The sequence below is a fragment of the Argopecten irradians genome, chromosome 9 (genome assembly GCF_041381155.1).
Source record: "Argopecten irradians isolate NY chromosome 9, Ai_NY, whole genome shotgun sequence".
Lineage (NCBI taxonomy): Eukaryota > Metazoa > Mollusca > Bivalvia > Pectinida > Pectinidae > Argopecten > Argopecten irradians.
In genome coordinates, this window is record NC_091142.1 from 22,689,363 (window position 1) to 22,712,465 (window position 23,103).

The following is a 23,103-nucleotide window of genomic DNA, read 5'->3' on the forward strand; positions in this document are numbered from 1 at the left end:
ATTTTAAGTCAATGTTAAAATCGTGTTTTTAAAAGTATTTTCAATTTGAAGAAATATTACGGTTAAAACTGACGTCATACCCAGGTGGACTGAATCACCAAATATGGAAGAGACAAAAATCCAATTTCAACTGATCTGTGAAATTAAAACTTATGGATGGAATGTTTGTACCAATTCTATTTTATAAATATTTAATATCATAGAAAGTAAGAACAGACTATAGCTGAAACTCACTCAGGTGTAAAACTTGACATGTTGGCCAGGTAATACAGGTAAATTTCAGAATGTTGGCTAAGTGAGAATGAATCGTTATACTTTACTAAACTAATCAGGTACAGAGGCTGTCACAGCATGCTATATATCTATTGAATTGAATGCTATAATTGACCCCCTGGGGTTAAAGAAAATAGGTATACCTTACCTGTGACGCCTGACTGATCATCTCAGGTAAGGTGTCACCTCAGGTGATGGGATGGGGAAATAGGGAGAAAAGGGCCCTAGGCCTATAGTGACCATAACGACAGACCTGTACGTGTGCCAAGAGTTTACAGTATACAAGTCATTTATGTATGCGGGTACAGTGTATACCTGTATCCCCATGTACAATGTACAGTACATGTATATCAGTGTATGTGACAGACTTTTGTACGAATTACACATCAATTAAATATGATAACAATCAAATAATTAATATGTACACCTATGTAGTTAAAAATCCTTGATATGACAGACAGACAGACAGACAGACATTCTTTATTTCCTCTAAATCGAGATTGCGTACATGTCATTTTAACATTTCAATTTAACTGCAAAACGGACGTATTTACATTATAATTACAAGAACTCAGTCATTGAGGAGTACATTCATCTCCGTAAACATCCCTTCCACTGCATTGCTTAGAGCAACGATCATATTCTGCCATTCGATATCCTCCAATTGAATAAGTGTCCTTCCACCGAGAATGAATGAACACTTTTCATCTGGCTCTAATGTGTCAAAACTAACGTATTTCTCTACGCTAATACAGTTTACAATTTGATCATATAAGTTGTCCCTGCTTTTGTACAGTGATGGACACTCAACTAAGAAATGTTTTACGTCATTGTCCACTCGTTTGTTGCACAGTTTGCAAATTGCATCGTTAAGCTCAACCCGGTACGAAAGTTTGACCAATTCACAGATTTTCCACGTATTTTTTGGAAATTTCAGTGTTAAATCCCATAAGGGATTTGGTCCGAGAAAATGGTGAACTGCCTTATAATATGATAAATTAGGACGATTTTTACATTTTTCCGACCATATATCAAAGTAAAAATTTGTCACTGCGTTTTTAATGAACGATTTCCACTGAAATTCTCTATAAAATTCACCGGAGATAACAAAGTCAAAGAAGAAGGCTTCAATGCTAAATTTCACCATTGTGTCGAGGATATCCACGATAAAGCTGACGTTTCTAAGTTTTTGTGGCGTAAACATAAATGTACATAAACGAATAATAAAGAGAGTTTTCCAAACAAAAGACGACTTAGCACGACACAGCTTGTTCCATAGATACAGTTTCCTAACTTCCACATCCGACCATATATCGTCAGGTAGATCTATAGCCCTGGCAGTTATAGCTGAGGGTGGTGTTTTCTCAAAGCTTTGGCATCTTCGCGCAGCGTACCGTATTGTTGTATTCAATACATCATTCGATTTCTGCGTAGTATTCGCCCAAAGTTCACATCCATAGAGCATACCTGGTATGATAATTGCCTTAATGAGATTTGCACTTTTTAGAGGGTTTAACCCGCCAGGATAAATACCTACACTTATTAAACTGTTGAGGTTCCGTCTACCTTTGTTACACGCGTTTACTATGCCAACGTCAGCTTTAAGGTCAGAACAAAAGGTAATTCCCGCGTAAACTTTCGAGTTAGTCCATTCTATTATTGCGCCTCCAAGTGAGCACACTGCTGTAGGGTAACTGACATTTCGTTTCTTGTGAGAAAATTGCATCAGCGAAGATTTGCAAGAGTTATAGTTTAGCCTCCAGGTTTTAGCATAGGCGTTAACGATATTAAGTTGAGCTTGTAGATTTGCAATACTACCTGCCAATACGAGAGTGTCGTCGGCTAACAAAACACAAGGAACGTGTAATGTCTGAATATGTAGGCCAAATTTTGCGTCATCAAGGTCACGCGCAAGATCATTTATCATAACGAGAAACATCCAGGCTGACAATGTTCTCCCTTGACCGACCCCTTGCTTGACCGGATAGGGTTCGCTCAGTTTACCTTCAAATAATACGCGTGATGTTACGTTTTGAAATGAATTGTTTAATATTCTCCAGAATTTTCCATTGAAACCTAAGTTGTACACTTTGTGTAAGAAGCCCGTCTATCCATACACTATTAAATGCTTTGGCATTGTCCAGGAAAGCTGCGAATACGTTGGACCCATTTTCGATGTAATGACAGATTGATTCCTTTACCGTGAATGCGGCCATGATACTGCCACATTCCTGTCTGAATCCTTGTTGTAATTTATGTGGAAACTGAATTTCGGCACAACGAGCTGATATGCGTTGGTAAAGAATTTTTTCAAATAACTTCTGTAGAACCGATGTTAATGTAATGTCTCTGTAGTTGTTTTTGTTCAGTTTATCTTTATTTCCGCCTTTGAATAGTGTTATAACTATGCCTTTTTTAAAATGATCGGGATATTCCTCTTTGATTAGTATTTGGTTAAACAACATAACAATCGCTTCTAGTAGGCTTTTGCCGCCATAACGGATATGTTCGATTACTATGCCGTCGTGGCCTGCGGCTTTACCATTTTGCATACTTCTGACTGCTGCTTCAGCTTCTCTTAAAGTTATTGAGCGACCACAAATGCCATCTTCATTCTCATAGCTATTTACAACCATGTTCTGAATATCCATTTGTACCCTGATCTTATGAATATCATCAAAATCATTTTCCTCAGATGGTAGAGCTAGTTGCCTGTAATGCTCACACCACACATTCCTCAGTTCATCGGAGTCACGAATAATTTTATCTTCAACTTTTAGTCCTGAACCTTTTTTATCTGAACATCTACGTGCGCGCACGACCTTGTAGAATGTGCCGACATCGATTTCGGCCGCTTCCTGTAGCTTATCGAGCTGCTGTTGTTCGTAAAGTTCTCTTGCTTCTTTTAATGCGTTACGAAAATATTTTTTAGAATTCTTGTATAGTCTTTGTACACTGTATGTTCCATACCGCGCGGACGACCATTCTCTATCCAAGCTCTACGGAATTGCCTCATGTTCCTGTGATATTGTCTGACACTTCCAAAATTCCAGTAGGGTTTTAAGTATTTACGATATCGCTTAACTGGCAGCGTTTTCGATGCATCATTGATAACACAGACAATGTCCTGTACGAAACTGTCAAGCTCATTACAGTTTTTCTCGTAATTATTGATAACCTTTTTGATCGACTGCGAGACTTTCTCAGTGTAAACGATTTTCTGTTCTGAGGATATTTTCCCCCAATGTATTGCCGTAGTCGAAGTGTTTCGAGGCTTGTTTCGTATTGCGCATCGGAGTTCAAAGGACACAGGAAGATGATCTGACGCGTTTAGAAAATGATCGTCGTGTATAACACATTGTGTTACATTGTCGATGTATTGTGCTTCTATTAAAATATGGTCAATCAGTGAACTATTCAATCCATCCCATGAAACGTACGTTACATTGCCGCCCTTCGACCATTCTTGTGAGTTGACCGATACGAGATAATTCTCAGTGATGAAAGTTTCAATGAGTGCTCCTCTGTCGTTGGTTTCGCGCATATTCTTTTTACCGAAGCGTTCAGATATGTGTCCATTAAAGTCTCCAAGAATTATAACTTGCCCTTGTTCACTATATAACTGGTATAAATCATTTAAAGTCTGAAGAGTTTCTCGATATAAAACCATCGATAAGTTAGTTGACGGCATCAAAACACCAAACACATATACAAACGATTTGTCATCGAGTTGTATCGACGCGCCTATAATGCGATCGTTTCCTTCATTAAGAAGAGGAGATACCTTCAAACATTTGTTCCACAGTATCGCAATTCCACCAAACCCTCGCGGATGCGTCCTCAGTTCCAATTCGATAGGAATTCGTGTATCGCTGCGTCCGAAAGATTCAAAATTACTGTCAATAGTATCGAGAAAGTTGAGCTGTTCTGGAAGTAACCAGTGCTCGGTAATAACAGCAATGTCTGTATCTCTCAAAATATCAGCGAGCAATGGGGCTCCATACATTACCCCACGAGTGTTCCACGTAAGAAGCTTCACGGTGAGGATAAATAAGAACCACACCAATGTAACATACTTTATCACCATGAATATTGATTGTCAAATCGGCGATTTTTCCTTCTCGACCATTCACCTTCGCGGCTTCCATATCGGTTGTCGACACGATCCTCCCATTCGCGTACGAGAACGCCCTCGGGCCAAAAGTAAGGATCCAATGCCGTTTCAAAACTATCTTCGGATACATTTATACGTGCTGTATACGTTGGATCGTCTGTGTTCCAAAACTTTATTACTCGCATCATAGTCACTTTAACCCCTCCTTCCGCCGCGTATGCCTTCACTGAATTCTCAACTTCATCTGTTGAGCCATCTGCAGTAATGCGTGACATTAAGAGTCGTTTGCTTCTAGCTTTACGACGCACGCCGCGAAACTCGTAAGCGGATGTCTTTTTCTCCTCAGAAGACTGATTCTGTTGGGCATTGCGGTGTTCACTATCAACTTTTTTACATTGATTATCTCGGCTCTGTCTGATCACACCATTTTCACTATTACTGTTGCTCTTACTGTTACTATAGCGCGACGGTTCATCGGCTGAACTGCCTCTATTCAGACAAACTGACGGTTCTTTCGTTGGCGAATTTGTTCCATGTTGACTGATAGCCATAGTTGTGTTCGATTTGGAGGCATCTGTCCTTACTTGTTTGTTGCTGGCAGTGACCTCTGCGTACGTACCTTTATCGCCGTGTTCCATCTTTTGGTCAATAGTATTTTGTACAAATTCCATCCTTCGTTCCAAAGCGTTTATCGTCTTATCCTTAACCCTAATTGTCTCACGTAGACCACGTATTTCGTCGCGCAGCTCGCGTATGAGGTGTCGATTTGCATTGTCTATATCACTGAGCTGATCCATTATTTCACCTCTCATGCCGACAATAAGTATTGCTAAATCAGCGAATGTCTGTATTCCATGTTCTGTTGTAATACTACTTTCTCCGTGTGTGTATTTGTGTATATCGTCGTTTACAACTTGCGCGTTCGGCGATAAAATAGACAAGTTGAAGATTAAAATGGATTTGTGTAGGAAAGTTTTAGTTTTAAAAGTTACATTTTCAGGTAAAAAAATAGATATATATTAATAATTCTATTAAAACTTTTTTCAAATTATCAATAACGGAACCTTCATTTCAAGATGGTAAATCACTACTTTGGCAACTAGCTCTACCATCTGAGGAAAATGATTTTGATGATATTCATAAGATCAGGGTACAAATGGATATTCAGAACATGGTTGTAAATAGCTATGAGAATGAAGATGGCATTTGTGGTCGCTCAATAACTTTAAGAGAAGCTGAAGCAGCAGTCAGAAGTATGCAAAATGGTAAAGCCGCAGGCCACGACGGCATAGTAATCGAACATATCCGTTATGGCGGCAAAAGCCTACTAGAAGCGATTGTTATGTTGTTTAACCAAATACTAATCAAAGAGGAATATCCCGATCATTTTAAAAAAGGCATAGTTATAACACTATTCAAAGGCGGAAATAAAGATAAACTGAACAAAAACAACTACAGAGACATTACATTAACATCGGTTCTACAGAAGTTATTTGAAAAAATTCTTTACCAACGCATATCAGCTCGTTGTGCCGAAATTCAGTTTCCACATAAATTACAACAAGGATTCAGACAGGAATGTGGCAGTATCATGGCCGCATTCACGGTAAAGGAATCAATCTGTCATTACATCGAAAATGGGTCCAACGTATTCGCAGCTTTCCTGGACAATGCCAAAGCATTTAATAGTGTATGGATAGACGGGCTTCTACACAAAGTGTACAACTTAGGTTTCAATGGAAAATTCTGGAGAATATTAAACAATTCATTTCAAAACGTAACATCACGCGTATTATTTGAAGGTAAACTGAGCGAACCCTATCCGGTCAAGCAAGGGGTCGGTCAAGGGAGAACATTGTCAGCCTGGATGTTTCTCGTTATGATAAATGATCTTGCGCGTGACCTTGATGACGCAAAATTTGGCCTACATATTCAGACATTACACGTTCCTTGTGTTTTGTTAGCCGACGACACTCTCGTATTGGCAGGTAGTATTGCAAATCTACAAGCTCAACTTAATATCGTTAACGCCTATGCTAAAACCTGGAGGCTAAACTATAACTCTTGCAAATCTTCGCTGATGCAATTTTCTCACAAGAAACGAAATGCCAGTTACCCTACAGCAGTGTGCTCACTTGGAGGCGCAATAATAGAATGGACTAACTCGAAAGTTTACGCGGGAATTACCTTTTGTTCTGACCTTAAAGCTGACGTTGGCATAGTAAACGCGTGTAACAAAGGTAGACGGAACCTCAACAGTTTAATAAGTGTAGGTATTTATCCTGGCGGGTTAAACCCTCTAAAAAGTGCAAATCTCATTAAGGCAATTATCATACCAGGTATGCTCTATGGATGTGAACTTTGGGCGAATACTACGCAGAAATCGAATGATGTATTGAATACAACAATACGGTACGCTGCGCGAAGATGCCAAAGCTTTGAGAAAACATCACCCTCAGCTATAACTGCCAGGGCTATAGATCTACCTGACGATATATGGTCGGATGTGGAAGTTAGGAAACTGTATCTATGGAACAAGCTGTGTCGTGCTAAGTCGTCTTTTGTTTGGAAAACTCTCTTTATTATTCGTTTATGTACATTTATGTTTACGCCACAAAAACTTAGAAACGTCAGCTTTATCGTGGATATCCTCGACACAATGGTGAAATTTAGCATTGAAGCCTTCTTCTTTGACTTTGTTATCTCCGGTGAATTTTATAGAGAATTTCAGTGGAAATCGTTCATTAAAAACGCAGTGACAAATTTTTACTTTGATATATGGTCGGAAAAATGTAAAAATCGTCCTAATTTATCATATTATAAGGCAGTTCACCATTTTCTCGGACCAAATCCCTTATGGGATTTAACACTGAAATTTCCAAAAAATACGTGGAAAATCTGTGAATTGGTCAAACTTTCGTACCGGATTGAGCTTAACGATGCAATTTGCAAACTGTGCAACAAACGAGTGGACAATGACGTAAAACATTTCTTAGTTGAGTGTCCATCACTGTACAAAAGCAGGGACAACTTATATGATCAAATTGTAAACTGTATTAGCGTAGAGAAATACGTTAGTTTTGACACATTAGAGCCAGATGAAAAGTGTTCATTCATTCTCGGTGGAAGGACACTTATTCAATTGGAGGATATCGAATGGCAGAATATGATCGTTGCTCTAAGCAATGCAGTGGAAGGGATGTTTACGGAGATGAATGTACTCCTCAATGACTGAGTTCTTGTAATTATAATGTAAATACGTCCGTTTTGCAGTTAAATTGAAATGTTAAAATGACATGTACGCAATCTCGATTTATAGGAAATAAAGAATGTCTGTCTGTCTATACCCAGGTGGACTGAATCACCAAATATGGAAGAGACAAAAATCCAATTTCAACTGATCTGTGAAATTAAAACTTATGGATGGAATGTTTGTACAACACGTAACATTTTCAGGAGTTACTCTTTTTATTTTGCTCTGCAAACCGCTATTTGATATTCAAATCCACCGTACGTATTGATAAAATTTAAAAAAAAAGAAGAAAAAAAAAACAAAAAAAAAACAAAAAAAAACCCAATATGTTTATAAATAAGATACTTATTTTGAAATTATCAATTTAATATCACAGCTTTAATAAACAACCAGTACGTATTAAGACGTTTCAATTTTATTGCAAATAAGCATAACAAATTAAAAAAGGTAAGAAATTCCACAATAAAATTTAACTGTACCATTCGGTATACAGAGGGTACTCGCTTACCGGACAAGACACGTTCCAACTGCGACACGTTTAGACATTGCTTATCTGTGAAATTTACCTTGAACACAAATTAACTATTTCTTAAATCATTTCATAATTTATCATTAACACACTGATAGTCGTGGAAGATGCTGTAGATTTAAATTTACTAACTATCATAGGACAAGTAATGCATTTATGTACGAGTTGTTCCCCTTTAAGTCATTCTGTTACAACATTCATCTATCCTAATCGGTGATCAAAACACGTTAAATAGATGAGAGTTTGACCGATTTCATCATCGTATGAAAATATTAAAAATACAAATTTCGAACTAGAATTTGCTAAATTGTTCATGTTAACTGTACTCGTGTATGTTTTTAAATTTCTCGACTGAAAACTTACTGATACACCTCTGACAAATTGTATGTTTTCTCTATCAAAAACATGAGCAGAAGAATTAGTATTTTTTCAGTTACAAAAGTTACTCATTTTACGCCATTACCATCATTGAACAGTTTGAGCTTCTTATGTTACTTCAACATAAATTTAATATAACTAAGAAATAATTCCATGACACTATGTACTACATGTATGTAGAATGAAGTACTGATTGCGCATGCACCAAAATAAAAATAAATTGTTTTACATTATTAGTTTGTGTTAATTAGAGATGACAAGTTGTATATACACACGATTAGACACTAGTTATTGTTCAAATGATAGGTATCGTGTATGCTCTGTCAGCTGTGGAGCATCTTTAATCATGTCAATGTTTCACATCATCCAGACACTATAGTTGAGATATACAGTGATACAATTATTGAGATTTGACCGCGCATTGAACTCCAATTTCTGATGTCCATGAAACCCTCGACTTTGCATTCATCTTTTAAAGTGTGGCATTCAGAAACTAAAGCCAAAATGCTATGAGTACATTTCAATACAAAATGTAATTAAAACTGCATTAACACACACGTGTAAAACTAAATCAGTTGACATCATGTACACATGTGTAACATTGTTCATAGTTTGCACTCGCATACTTTCAATTAATACACAAGAATGATGCATCTGTGTATACTTGTATCTTTGTATAACGATATAACTAGGAAGCAACAATGTTGCGATAGTGGGTGATCAATTGACGACAATATTGACGAATATTTATTCCAAGGTTTACTGGCAATTAGAACATCTATAAGAACCCATAAAGGAGAATGATTCCATACCGAAACGCCTATCGAATCTAAGACCATGTACATGTATGTAGGCAAACTAAACTAAATGTGACTGAAGGGAAATACTTTATTTACACACAAATGTGCAATTACGGTGTTTAAGGAATAACATTTTTATTATGTTGTAAAAGGGGTAATGATGATTAATCACGTACAATGTATATATGCCATGATTTACGTAAATCACAGGTGTTTAATCATCAATGTTAATCCTCTCATTATTGTATATGAATCTTCGCGGTTTATTTAGAGTACACTCAGATTTTTGTGTTATATCTCCATAACATAAAAAATCTATTCAAGTTAATCCTTAAATAAATATATTACTTTTAAAAGTAAAATAGTTAAGGGAATTTAATACATTCTTAAGAAGGGACAGAGCAAATCTGCTACTAAAAAATGCAAACAAAGTTTCACGTCTTCCTGACAATGCATGGTGATGATAGCGCACTGTATTTCGTTTCTTCCAACCATACACTGATAGTTGTTAGTGATTTTTCTGTCAACCCCTAGTGTATGACAGATGGCGGCAAACATTGACGTGACGTCATGCGTTGTAACCACGGCGTGCATTGTCGGTGACGTCATTAAAATTAACGAGCAGTCGACGGGATTAAGTTCATGTAGCGATAGAACTTATCTTTTATATGGTTATCATTTCGTATTTTTTGTGTGTATAGGAGAGAAATATCATATTAGTCATCTAATCATATCTGAATATCGTATCCATGAAAGGGACCACTATATATATATGTACATTGGATCATGCTGAACATTACATAGAAAATAACCCAGTCAATGTGAACTGCTGTCCGGCATCTATTGAAAGGTTGTTTACATAGAAATGATACAAATTATGAACGAATTATTTGATCATGCTAGGCCTTCTTTTCAGGGTTGGAGAAGTCTTCAATCGTTATGTCCAGTGGTGACGATTTACAATTTACAGGAATCACGTGAGTTGGCTCCCTTTTCAGTTTCTTGCACAATCCAATGATGATGAGGATGCCTAGCTCGACTATTTCCGCCAGAGTTAGTACCGACATGCCAACCCAAAGTCCAAGCTGACCTCCAATGTCACTGACAAAATTTTCCTCCTGTCAAACAAGTGATAGATTATGAAATATTGTAAATAGTAATAATAAAGTTATATATGATGTATATTTTTTTAACTAGTGACACATGTAATATAAGGGTTGTCAGGTTTTTCCATTCATTAAAATTATCTTCATGCAATATATTGAATTTTCGTAATATTCTAACTATTTTTAAATAATTCAAGTACCACGTGATACTTTATAATGTTTGTGCGGTAATAGTATCTCCAGTGGTAATGGAGAACGTAACCATTTGTAATCTTCCCGCGGAACTGATGTTAGCGCTGGATATCATCTTTGGCGTTATTCCATCAGCAATAGAATCAATATTTCCGCGCAAATGTTATCGGATATCACGTGGTACGTGAATCATTCATCTTCTGGCTCTTCAAGATGCATTATCATGTACTTATTGCCGTTCTTTATCTTCTACAAGTATATCTTATTTTGTTTGTACTTTTCCTGAGTTGTTTCTCTTCCTCAGCAATAATTTCTAATACATGTTAAATACAATGTACAATCAAATCGATTAAAGTATTGTTGATTACCTATATTTAGAACTATGTCATCCAATAAACGCACAAAGCAAATACATTATATAGCATATATACGCAGGAACCCATATTTAAGTAAACAAAACAAGAAAGCTGTCGGGTCTCTATCTTACATTAGTCAGATAACATACGCCAACAATTAAATTACAAGTGCACCCTTTAAACTCGAACTCTAATAAGTCTATGTTTAATTCTAAATGTTGGACAGTTACATTTTTAATACAAATTCAAGTACAAATATCACGGTACACAGATTCTCGGATCATTTGAAAAAAAATGCTTGTAGAGGTAGTAGTTATGACTTTAACCTTTGACCTATCGTGTACGACTCCTCTCCATTGTTAACTTGTAGAGGTAGTAGTTATGACTTTAACCTTTGACCTACCGTATACTACTCCTCTTCATTGTTTGCTTGTACAGAAGTAGTAGTTATGACTTTAACCTTTCATCTACCTTGTACGACTCCTCTTCATTGTTAACTTGTAGAGGTAGTAGTTATGACTTTAACCTTTCATCTACCTTGTACGACTTCTCTTCATTGTTGACTTGTAAAAGTAGTAGTTATGACTTTAACCTTTGACCTACCGTGTACGCATCCTCTTCATTGTTTACTTGTAGAATTAGTAGTTATGACTTTAACCTTTGACCTACCGTATACGACTCCTCTTCATTGCTTACTTGTAGAAGTAGAAGTTATGACTTTAACCTTTGACCTACCTTGTACGACTCCTCTTCATTGTTGACTTGTAAAAGTAGTAGTTGTGACTTTAACCTTTGACCTACCGTGTACGCATCCTCTTCATTGTTTACTTGTAGAATTAGTAGTTATGACTTTAACCCTTGACCTACCGTATACGACTCCTCTTCATTGCTTACTTGTAGAAGTAGTAGTTATGACTTTAACCTTTGACCTACCGTATACGACTCCTCTTCATTGTTTACTTGTAGAAGTAGAAGTTATGACTTTAACCTTTGACCTACCGTGTACGACCCCTCTTCATTGCTTTACTTGTAGAACTAGTAGTAAACTTTAACCTTTGACCTATCGTATACGACTCCTCTTCATTGTTTGCTTGTACAGAAGTAGTACAATGTAGATATGACTTTAACCTTTGACCTACCTTGTACGACTCCTCTTCATTGTTGACTTGTAAAAGTAGTAGTTATGACTTTAACCTTTGACCTACCGTGTACGATTCCTCTTCATTGTTTATTTGTAGAAGTAATGGTTTTGACTTTAACCTTTGACCTACCATATACGACTCCTCTTCATTGTTTACTTCTAGAACTAGAAGTAAACTTTAACCTTTGACCTACCGTGTACGACTCCTCTTCATTGAACGCCTGTACCATAAGTGAAGTAAAGTAAACACGCACGATCATCACATTGTCCCTGAAACAAATACGCATTTAAAACAATTGCTAAAAGAACTAGGCATTTAAGGCATCATAAGAAAAATTAAATGACCTATTTTAGCATAGTAGTCGGAGATAACATAAGTGGAAAAAGTTGAACTTGATAATTAGAAACTATTTAGCCGTATTTCTGTGTATAGTATTTACCCCATAACATTTGTACGCGGGATATTGGTATGATCATGAAGATTTCATCAGTGAAATACTTTGAAAATTAAAAAAAAACAACATACTGGAATAGTTGATTCCCCAATATTTGCGACATTTACTACATCGAATTTCTTTTTCGAACATCATGATTTCAAATATCGCATCCCTTCATGTAAATGGTGCTTTCAAAAACTTTTAAAGGTTTTCAAAGAGAGAGAGAGAGAGAGAGAGGGGGGGGGGGGGGAGAGAGCAATGAGAAAAAAAGAAACAGCCGGCTGTACATTAAAAAAATTTAAATTTTGAATTCATTCTTAACCTATATTATAATTCAATTTTGATGTATGAAATGTGTTCTTAACAAAATATGCTTTACCTCAGTGACGTCACCTGTTTGTTTTTTGTCCTAAGTGTAGAATGAATCAGTGGTTCTTCAGACTTGGACGGCCAGCGGGTCATGGTGATCCTTTGATTATACTTCTTCTCACTGATAGAATACAAATTGAGAACGCTCTATAAGAATCATAAAAAACAGGATATTTCATATACCACGCTTCAGCAGGGAGTTACCTCCCTTTACCATGCACACCACACCCTTGTCAGTCACATATGGATAATTCCTTCTGGAAATGACTATAACTAGTGATGCTGCAGAATTGTTTAATGTCGTGATAAGGAATGTTCGCAATCTCCTCTTCGATCCTCATTCGTAAAATTGTATATAATCTTGGTTGTGTTTATAAGAAAGGACATTTATAACACAGATGCAAATAACACGCACTATAAGTACTTAAAGCCTATGCTTCGATTTACTTGTACAGTGTTGTGAAAGGGAAACATGTGTGCGGAGAATGATAATTAACATCAGATACTTAGGAATCCATCTTTAATCAAGTTCAAATTAGAAATCAAGTCTAGTTGTTACAACATGTTGGGTACTTACATGCTCCCTCATTGATATTGAGGGTTAAGTCACACATAAAAAGATTTCAACTTCAACTTACTTGCACGGCGGTTTACAATTCGGGCAGTTGGTAGATAAAGATTTTCGGTAAGACTTCTTGCATTGGTCAACTTAAAGAGATGTAAATAAAAAATAACGTTGAATTACATACGCATGCAACTGAAATAACCGAATTCAGTATTAACCTTAAAAATTATTGCATCATGAAAAATACTTCTGATATTTGTTTAAATAAGGTATCTAAAATGTTCTTATGAATATAGTTTTATTCATTGGTACATGTACCTCAAATGTTTCCACTCAATGACAATTAAACGACTTTATCCATTCGGTTGGAGAGTTCCGAATGGCCAACATCCAAAATATTTGGAATAAATATTTTATTATGTACCAAAACACTTTATAGACCTGAAACTGGTCATGATTATTCTAAATCCTTCAATTGGATAAAACGGTTTACGTATTGCACCTTTCAACATGTATCTTAAATTTAGTCCAACATAATTGAAGATATGAAATATATAGTATTTATCTCTGAAGTGCCAAGTAAATTACACTGAAGATTTCAGCTAATAACAAGCACTGCAATATATTAATAGATGGGATTAAAATCAAGTTAATCAGCAATATTGAATTGTCGAGACAGTGCTGTAAGAAGCTACTTTTGATAAACATCAATAGTGATTACTGAACGGCTCGAATTCTGAAACTGTTGCCCTTTGTGTTAATCACCAATACAATATACCTTTAGCAGCCTCACATTTTCCACTAATGTTTTCACATTTACAATTGTTATCAACCAGGACGGACAAACAATTCTCCAAACACGCCTGAACAAAAGCAAAACACATTATAAGTAAAAGCATTGCTATCGACTACGCATTTATCTATTGATGAAAATCAAAGTTATACTGTAGATATGTTTTCAATGCAAATCATTCAATTTTACTTGTTACGAGCATTTTCATTGGCTTAAAAATTTATTTATCAACCCATAAAGGAAAAGGGAAAAAATAGCGTCGTCGTTTGTAACGTCGCTTGTGATTGGGTAAGATGACGGCATCTTTATTGACAAAAGAGTCCCAGGATGAATTTTGAATATTAAAGAGATTATCTTTAGCTAATTGAATTATAAGGATTAATTTGAATATTTTCTATGCTAAGGATGTAGAACACAATTATCTGAGTGTCTTTTTATCGTAAAACGCTTCGCAGTTTATTTATAGTGCATGGAGATTTTTGTGCTTTATGTCCATAACATAAAAATGTATTCAAGTTAATCAATAAAAAGTGAATAAAGCAGATTACCCAATCTATTTTATATTGTTATGATAAATTTAAATTATTAATTATTACCAATAAAGTTGGGAACTGTTTCGAACTATCACATCTGGCATTGTCTGTTCCTGGTTGTCTGTTATATTCTGTCTGCGTAAAAGAACAATGAGATACTCATATTTTGTACATTTAAGATCTTTGTGCGAGATATGCGCAAGTTGATTTGGACCACCATTTATCTTAGTGTACATGTGTCTGGCACATACAAGCTATCAATCAGCATAAAACGTCATAAAAGGTAACTTACATAAACAAGATATAGTGATATTGATTTTCAATCATAATAGTCTGATCAATTTGCTATTACGATACGAGTCTATTGTAACGATTATGGTAACACTTTTGTGTACATTTTGCTTTAACACCGGATATTATATCACATTCTATATATTCCAAAGATACACGTAAAAAAGCAATTTCATAATTCGTATGTTGAACCGACGGATCTTAAACGACCATTGCTGTTTAGACGTTTGCAATAAGGCGTAAAAATAAATAGATAAAAAAATATATCTGTTTAGGGTTACGTTGGCAAAACGAGTAGAGTCGGTAGGTCGGGAGGATCTTTTTTAGTGTCTTTCAATCTAAAAGTGAACCGGAGTCTGAGATCGAAATCCTTGCTTTTAATTTAGGGTCAGGAGTAAAAGATTAGTGTCGGTTGGGTAACCCTAAATAGACATATTTTATGTAGCCTTATATAAAAAAAGATATCTATCCTATAATTGGTTTCTCGATTAAAACAAAAAATAACTCAATTTCAATGAATGTACATGTACTCTCAATATTACTATTTTCAGGTTTATTTACCAGTGTCAATCCGATATGAATGTCGAACCCTGCCGATAGTTTGATACCGTCACTGCTCTCCTCCAAGAAGATATTCTGATTGTCGCTTGGATATATTCGCGTGTTAATCCCAACAGCCTCCGCAATAAACGGCACGAATTCGTCATGTTCCAAAAAAAGCGTCAACTCAAGTCCTGAAAAACATGGTTGTGAGTGTATATAGCTGCATTGATACAAATGAAGGCTTTGATTTTACTGATTTCACATCCAAAGCGGTAAATCGTTTTTTTCAGTTGTTGTCAAATTTCAAAACAATGCATTGGGCCAAAGCTTCAAACATATTAAATGCCTGTATGGTCAAATGTGATAATTATAATTCTATAAAAATATAATGCTGTACATACACCTGATAGTAATTGTGATATGCATACCTGTAGTGCCCTATACAATGTTTTCATGTTCATACAATCCTTCTCCTTAACATCATCTGAATACGCATGTTTTAAATTATCTTTTAAGATAATCGTCCTGAATATTCCACAGTTTTATCTGATGGTTAAGGTCCTTATGATAACTAGTGTTATTATAGGACATAAAGGGTGAAGGAGATGGAGAAAATTTGGAGTATCCAGAAAAAAACTCACCGCCCTACGTTCAGTATCTGACAACCGGCCTACGTCAATTTCGAATAGAAAACCAAGTGATGTAGGTGGAGTTGTAATATATTTTAGACCTTAACTAACCAGAATTGTGATAAATTTATCTCCAGCAGACACCTGTCGTGAATATCTTACCTTGGTCTGGTCCTTCTTGGTAAACTCGAGCATTTTCAGCTTTAACTTCGAAACAGGTGCCATACAAATGATCCTGTTGGGTTATATACTGTAAACTGGAACCAAATCACAAAATGGAGCTTTTATTCACAAACGTCTTTCGGCGCATTTGGGCTAATGTTGCTTTTGGGCAAAAATATTTCTAAATATTAAATTTTAATTTGTTTTCTTGATTTGCATATACATTATGTATGCTTTTGCATTAGTATTTAGTTCATAAAGTAACCTGCAGCATAAATAGTTAATTATTATTTACTGTGTGATTTTTTATATATAAGTTTGAAACAATTCCTCATACTTTCTCTCCGGTTTTAATTTGTTGTCGTACAAACATACCTGGCAAGCTTTGAAAACTATGACTGTATATGAATGATGTGGCATTATGTATATTTTAACTTATTGCATGTACTAAGTCTATGTTCGATTATGCATGACATTGATGAGTTGATATAGAGTTGTAAATCGTACCCCATTTGATGACAATCTTCACCCTGGAATCTACACTTAAGTATCATATTGTCGATGGAGTGAGTAAGTGTACTGTTATCCGATTCCCCATTCCCCGACAACACAGTTTGGAGTTTCTGTCCAAACACACTTCTGGCGTTTGATAGGTCAGCTTGGAAAGACAAAAAGGAAATCAACTATGTAAAGGTAGCGATAATCGCGATACAATGCTTCACAAAGAAAATCTATAATGCTAATGATATCGAATTAAGCTATTAACATCTAAATAGTACACAAATAATTGCTTATTGAAATGGAAACACATACAAATATGGATACTAAACAAAATATCTAATATAATAAAATTACCTTTAATTAGCAAGGCGATATTCAAGTTAAGTTATTCGAGTTTATGATTTATAACCTCTGAGAAGTCAAAATGATCCTGTGTGTATTTTTCCCTATAATAGATAACTTAAAAGAGTAGAATTAATCTCCTTAACACAAATTTCCTTAAACGGATCTGACACCTAGACTCCAGTTCCATTTAACTTAAACGGAACTAGGAATCAGACCCGAGTTCCGTTTAACTTAAACTTGTATATGGAAAAATGATTGCAGTATAGCAAAAACGTTTAATAGGACTCTCATTGTCGCAATATAGCAACATGTGTTACCCCTACCCGTTCCGTTTTAGATGCACCGTTTGTCATATTTAACCCTTTAAAGAAAATGTTCTGGTATTAAACTTCATTTGAAAATATTTGGTATTTTGAGTTCCGATTATGTCGGCGCAGTCGGCAATATCCTATTTTGATTTGTCAAAAAGCCGAAAGTAACGGGAAATCCCTTTTTCCATTTATAGTTAAGTTAACTGCTCTGTGAATACGATTGCTGAACAGATGTTTATCGCTCGTAGATTGATATAACATTTTGCCAGATTTGTCTGCGTCGTATCGACCAATTTGTAATCAGACAATCAACAAAACAACTACAATCATGTACCAAACTATAATTGCTTTTAAAATAACCAACCTTTATTACATTTTATAAGTGAAATATAAGGTTTACGGTTAACAGAAAAGTGATATATATGTACTGTACTCCAGTGATATTTTCGGTCGGTTTTGACCAATCGGAATGCAACAATGACAGTGAAAACATATAATTTTGATTCTTACGTCATTAGTTTGTGCAAAGCAACAATCGCAATGGCAAATAAATATGTAAAATACAATGACGGTATTACCTTTGGTAGTGATGGTCTTCTCTAAATGGACGAGAAAACAAATGAACTCGAACTAGTGAAACTTATCAAAGTTCCAACCTCACTCGATGAAACATTACGGGTATTCATCATATAACAAGGAACATCCTCTATATATCAGATCATTAGCATGAAGTTACTATTCAATTCCAAATGCTCTGGGTAACATTAACTGTATAACTCACCGGTAGGCCGGTATATTTACTAAGACAAATATGTAGTGTGGTTGGCGATTGAAACGAAACGCTAAACACATAACATCGAGCAAAATTGGATGTTGCACTTACTTATGGAGTATGCTTTAGAAGCGTTCGTCACATCATCTGATATCTGAAATAGTTTTATACGTTGTCAGAAATCAAATCAACAAAATGTTACGTTGACGTGTGTATTTATATATTTAAAATTGGACAAAAAATGGACCTGTCTGAATTCAGTTTCAATTTCAAAATTCATTTTGACTGAATTTAAGGTAGGTCCAAACTTAAGCAAATCGCATGACACTACGTAAATTCCGGATTGGTTACCGATGTACTACGACATTCTACATGATTATTTGTTTAACAAATGAAAAAAATTGTCTATACATGATAATAAATCTCTTGAATTTTTAAATAAATCATACAAAAGCAATTAAGTGAAAATTAGATGATGTTATGATCTTGTGATTCATAATGGATTTCAAAACTTCGACAGTAACGTGTGCCACAGGAAATGAACAGATATAAAAACTGTAAAAGGAAACTTTGTTATGATTAATATAACATTAGTTTTTTATCCATTTTCGGCTAGCAAACTTCAAGGTATATATTTTAAGGTGACATATCTGAAAGTGGAGAACCCCATTTATTTTCTTTACAAAACATCTATATGCAAAATGCATAAAATCAGACCCATTATATAAAATGATATGGGTTTTCCAAAATGTATGAAGCTACCTTAAACATTTCAGTGATACGTACAGTGGTTGGTTTTTTGGGAGGGTCGAACTCCGACAGACTGACTCCAAATTTGTCTTGTATAGCAACCAGAACGGCCATTAATTCTGTGTTTGATTTGACGGCTGAGTACGGAGCTGGGTTTAGATTGCAGAATCGAAAGATGGGAAACACGAACTGTCCATTGCGTACTTCCAAAGACGTTGTCATGAGACTTCTGAAAAATGAGACAGAAAATATAAAAAAAAAAAAAAAAAAAAAACAACCCCACACCCACACTGTCTTAACCAATGAAAATAAAACTATGCCATACTTCTTTAAAGGTTTTAAGCTCAAGATACAGTAAACCATCGTATTTTTCGCGAATTCCAATAAGCCGGAAACCGAGAAATTAAATCGCACGTGAATATAAGTTAATTTTCAGTAGTTGTTTGGTTATTCCGTATATCCAGGTGTTATTTCGAGAGTATGCTGTCGCAGTAATTACGTGGTCGTGGAAAAACCATTGATTCAGATTTTCTTTAATTTTTAGTTAAAAAAACAAACTTTCTAATGAGTTTATCAATGCAAAATAATCGGTTATGCGTTAAGCTGTTTGTTTCCGACGTACATATAGAATGAATCAAGTTTTGCTTATAAAAAACTAAATTACAAAATGTTTTGCTATAAACTCTCTGATTTTTTTCCATTTTCCATTTTTATCACTCAGTTCAACTCTATTCTACATATACAAAAACGAAGGCACGCGTAATATCCAATACGAGAACATATATCCTCGTAATGCGGGTTCCCACCAACAAATGGTTGATAAAAATACAGTTCGTAACCCCCTTCCCCACCCCCTACACAAACAAAAAAAATGAACTATTATGTATCATTCGCATTCTTACTGTGTTTTGCTACACTGTACCATATCAAACAACATGGTCATGTCGACAATGGTTTTTATGTTGTCTATATCTTCTATACATATATTTTATTTTTAATTTTGTCTGGACGGGCAATAAATAAAACATAGAAGAAATAAGGATTCAACATCAAATGAATTCTAATACAGCAAAATATCGTATGTAATGTTTCCAAAACACGCCAAAAGCTGTCATTAGGACGGTACCCGAGCTGTGATATCAGTTCGAGTATCACTGAATATAAAAGCCATATAAACTAAAGAATCATATTTTATACATAAGGCTGTTCCCGATTTAACATATCAGGGGAATAAAAGATATGGAATCGTGAAATCAATATATAAGGATCAATACATAGAAAACTTGAGTGGCTCATATACGTCACATGTCATTAAGTATTCCCATAACTTTTAATTTATTTATGACAAATTCTTCGACATATATGGTTCATAGTAATCTATTTGTTCTGTTTTATAACCGCCTGATCTTTTTGTCACTCTATCGCAGCCAATTTACGCGTAAGGGCACTTTGTGCATCGATGCATGATGTTAAATGTAAATCATTAAGTAGTTACTAACTATGGATTTTTCCTATGAGTAATTCATCAATATTGTAAAGATCAAGATCAAAAATCATTAACGCAGCAACTAAATCATCCAGATACCAACGGCCATGGACGGCAGAAAACAAAACCCAGATTGAAAGAAATATTAATTATTGATATTCAGTGAAATTGTTCTCTTGACTATCCACAATGCGAGTAAAACTATTAAAATAACAGATATGATTTCAAGAGTGGTTATGTCATTTATTTAAATAAATCCAATGGTTGTCACAGTTCGTTTTAGATGTATATCTTCAGTTATTATAATACAAAATGGTATCTCCTCTGTTAACGCTTCTTCAAAAAATACAAACTATTGATATAAAATGAAGCTACCCCATTAGAGGGACCCATCGAAGCACAGAAAATGTGAAAAAAATATGAATTATCTATAATAAAGATTTGTGTGGTTATTCATATCGTTTTATCGAAATACTAATTTGTTTATATGAAATAAAAATTCGTTTTAACACATTAACACATTATCTAATAATACTGAATGGACGATATAGTATTAACAAAAATTTTCAAGTGACTGAAAATCGAAACAAATATACTGTTTTTGTCAAATAATTGGTGGCAAAATTCAAAGATTGTTTTTGATATGACACGCAAATATCCGTATGATTGCATCGTTACACATATCGTTCGCTTGAATGTTATTTCTGTTTAATTCCTGGGATAATAATTTGCAAAAGACATTTTTAAAGATGACTAAAACACAGTAATTGGCTTTTTCTGATGCCACATTCATTTGCTTTTTGCAACAACATGTTTTGAAATTGAAAAGACATTTCTGTTTTGTTTGTAAAACAGTGTAAACATTTAGGCAGCTATTTCAAAATATCTTTTTTTAACGATCAGAATTTTTTTTTTTATATTTTTTTTATTTAGGATTATGGGATGTTGATACAAAGAATGGAACAAATAGAACAAATCGCCTTTACTTACGGATAGAGGTTATCTAAGACATGCCGATTGATTCACCAATGTCATCAGAATCCACATGTATTACAATAATGAGTATTTGACAAGGAAAAATATGTCCGATGAAATGGAATTATCAAAAATAAATGAAAGCAATTCGTAACTCCATTTTATAAACAAAAATAACAAAGCAGTTTCTTTAATACAAACCGATTCAAAGTGTGAACACATTATATCTATTTTATTTCAATCAAGATAGATTCAATCTTGAGACTTTTGTCATCTCAAATATATAAAGGTGACGAAACACATATATCATTTATGAGAGTTGAATGTCAGCGTCCTAATTTCTGAAACCTAACTTATAGATCTACACATACTGACAGATACATGAATGTCAAAATCACTAATAGAGTTGAAGTTGATAACGAGTTTCAAGTTGCGAGTTCGTTAAAGTTACACGGAATTCGGAACTAGGAACTCGCAACCATCTTCAGCCCTCCAAATAATTATACACGCAATAGCAGTTATATAAAGCGCCATCAGAAATTGTTAGCAATAATTGATATTTAAAAAAAATCATAGCTAAAATATTTTTATATTGTGCAAAAAAGTTACCTGACAATACGCATCATGTAACAAATACAACATACAATACTCACGCGGTGTACTGCTGATACAGAGTGTAAATCTGGTAACTAGTCATCCCGATACTGCCCAAAGTTGCAAAACACCAGAAAAGTCTCTGTATAATATACTTGGAATCTCCTAGCCGACCACACCCGTGTATGGTGGTGTAGCCGGCAAAATCTTTTATTGCCTCTCTCACCACCATGTCCAAGTTTGATATGAAGTCAAAAGCAATGTGAGCTATTAGGAAGTTTAATCCAAATATGAAGTAGATTATTAAAATTAACTTTACTCCACACTTAATTCAGCTCAAATTTAAACTACAGTATAATTGTTAAAGATTTCGTACTACATTATGATTTCATGTCACCTGTTCCACTGTTTGTCACCTTCCGCCCGATTCAATTGAATGACGACTACTCTAATGGTTGGCTGTCTACGAAGATATCGATTGATCATTAAAACTCCTGAATTATGAATATCTCATAAAAAATAAGTTTCTGATAGATTACAAGGTGAACTTTGACATGAAACATTTTGCAGTTGATTGGTTGATTGGAATTTTCATAGCTAGCGCGTACAATTGAATAGAACCGGCTATATTTTAGGAGAAAAATGATTTGGTGTTTCTGGTTTTGGTATGCATTTCGAGGAACTTATATTTATAAAATATTGTTAATACATAGTAAGGAGTTAAATACGCTCAAACCTTTTATTAGGGATACTTACAAGAGATAAACGTATGCGCATATGGATAAGTATAGTATTGGAAGGGGAGAGACCATTATTCTAAAAATATTTCATATTTTCTATATTCGAGTTTTAAATATTGAATTTAAATAAACACCCACTGCCGTAATTTGCATGCTAGAAGTACA

The 23,103-nt window shown here is 34.9% G+C and overlaps 1 protein-coding gene across 1 annotated transcript; it reads right to left on the bottom strand.

Moving 5' to 3' along the window:
• Window positions 1-9,795: 9,795 nt before the first annotated feature.
• Window positions 9,796-22,430, bottom strand: LOC138330643 (degenerin-like protein asic-2). The gene is made up of 12 exons (XM_069278193.1): window positions 22,258-22,430; window positions 19,180-19,372; window positions 18,505-18,547; window positions 16,972-17,122; window positions 16,465-16,559; window positions 15,692-15,864; window positions 14,903-14,974; window positions 14,292-14,376; window positions 13,587-13,656; window positions 12,959-13,069; window positions 12,337-12,412; window positions 9,796-10,465 (listed from the first exon to the last, which is right to left on the bottom strand). The coding sequence occupies exons 1-12, from the start codon at window positions 22,428-22,430 to the stop codon at window positions 10,247-10,249; spliced, it is 1,461 nt and encodes a 486-aa protein (XP_069134294.1). The 3' UTR covers window positions 9,796-10,246.
• Between the last annotated feature and the right edge of the window lie 673 nt (window positions 22,431-23,103).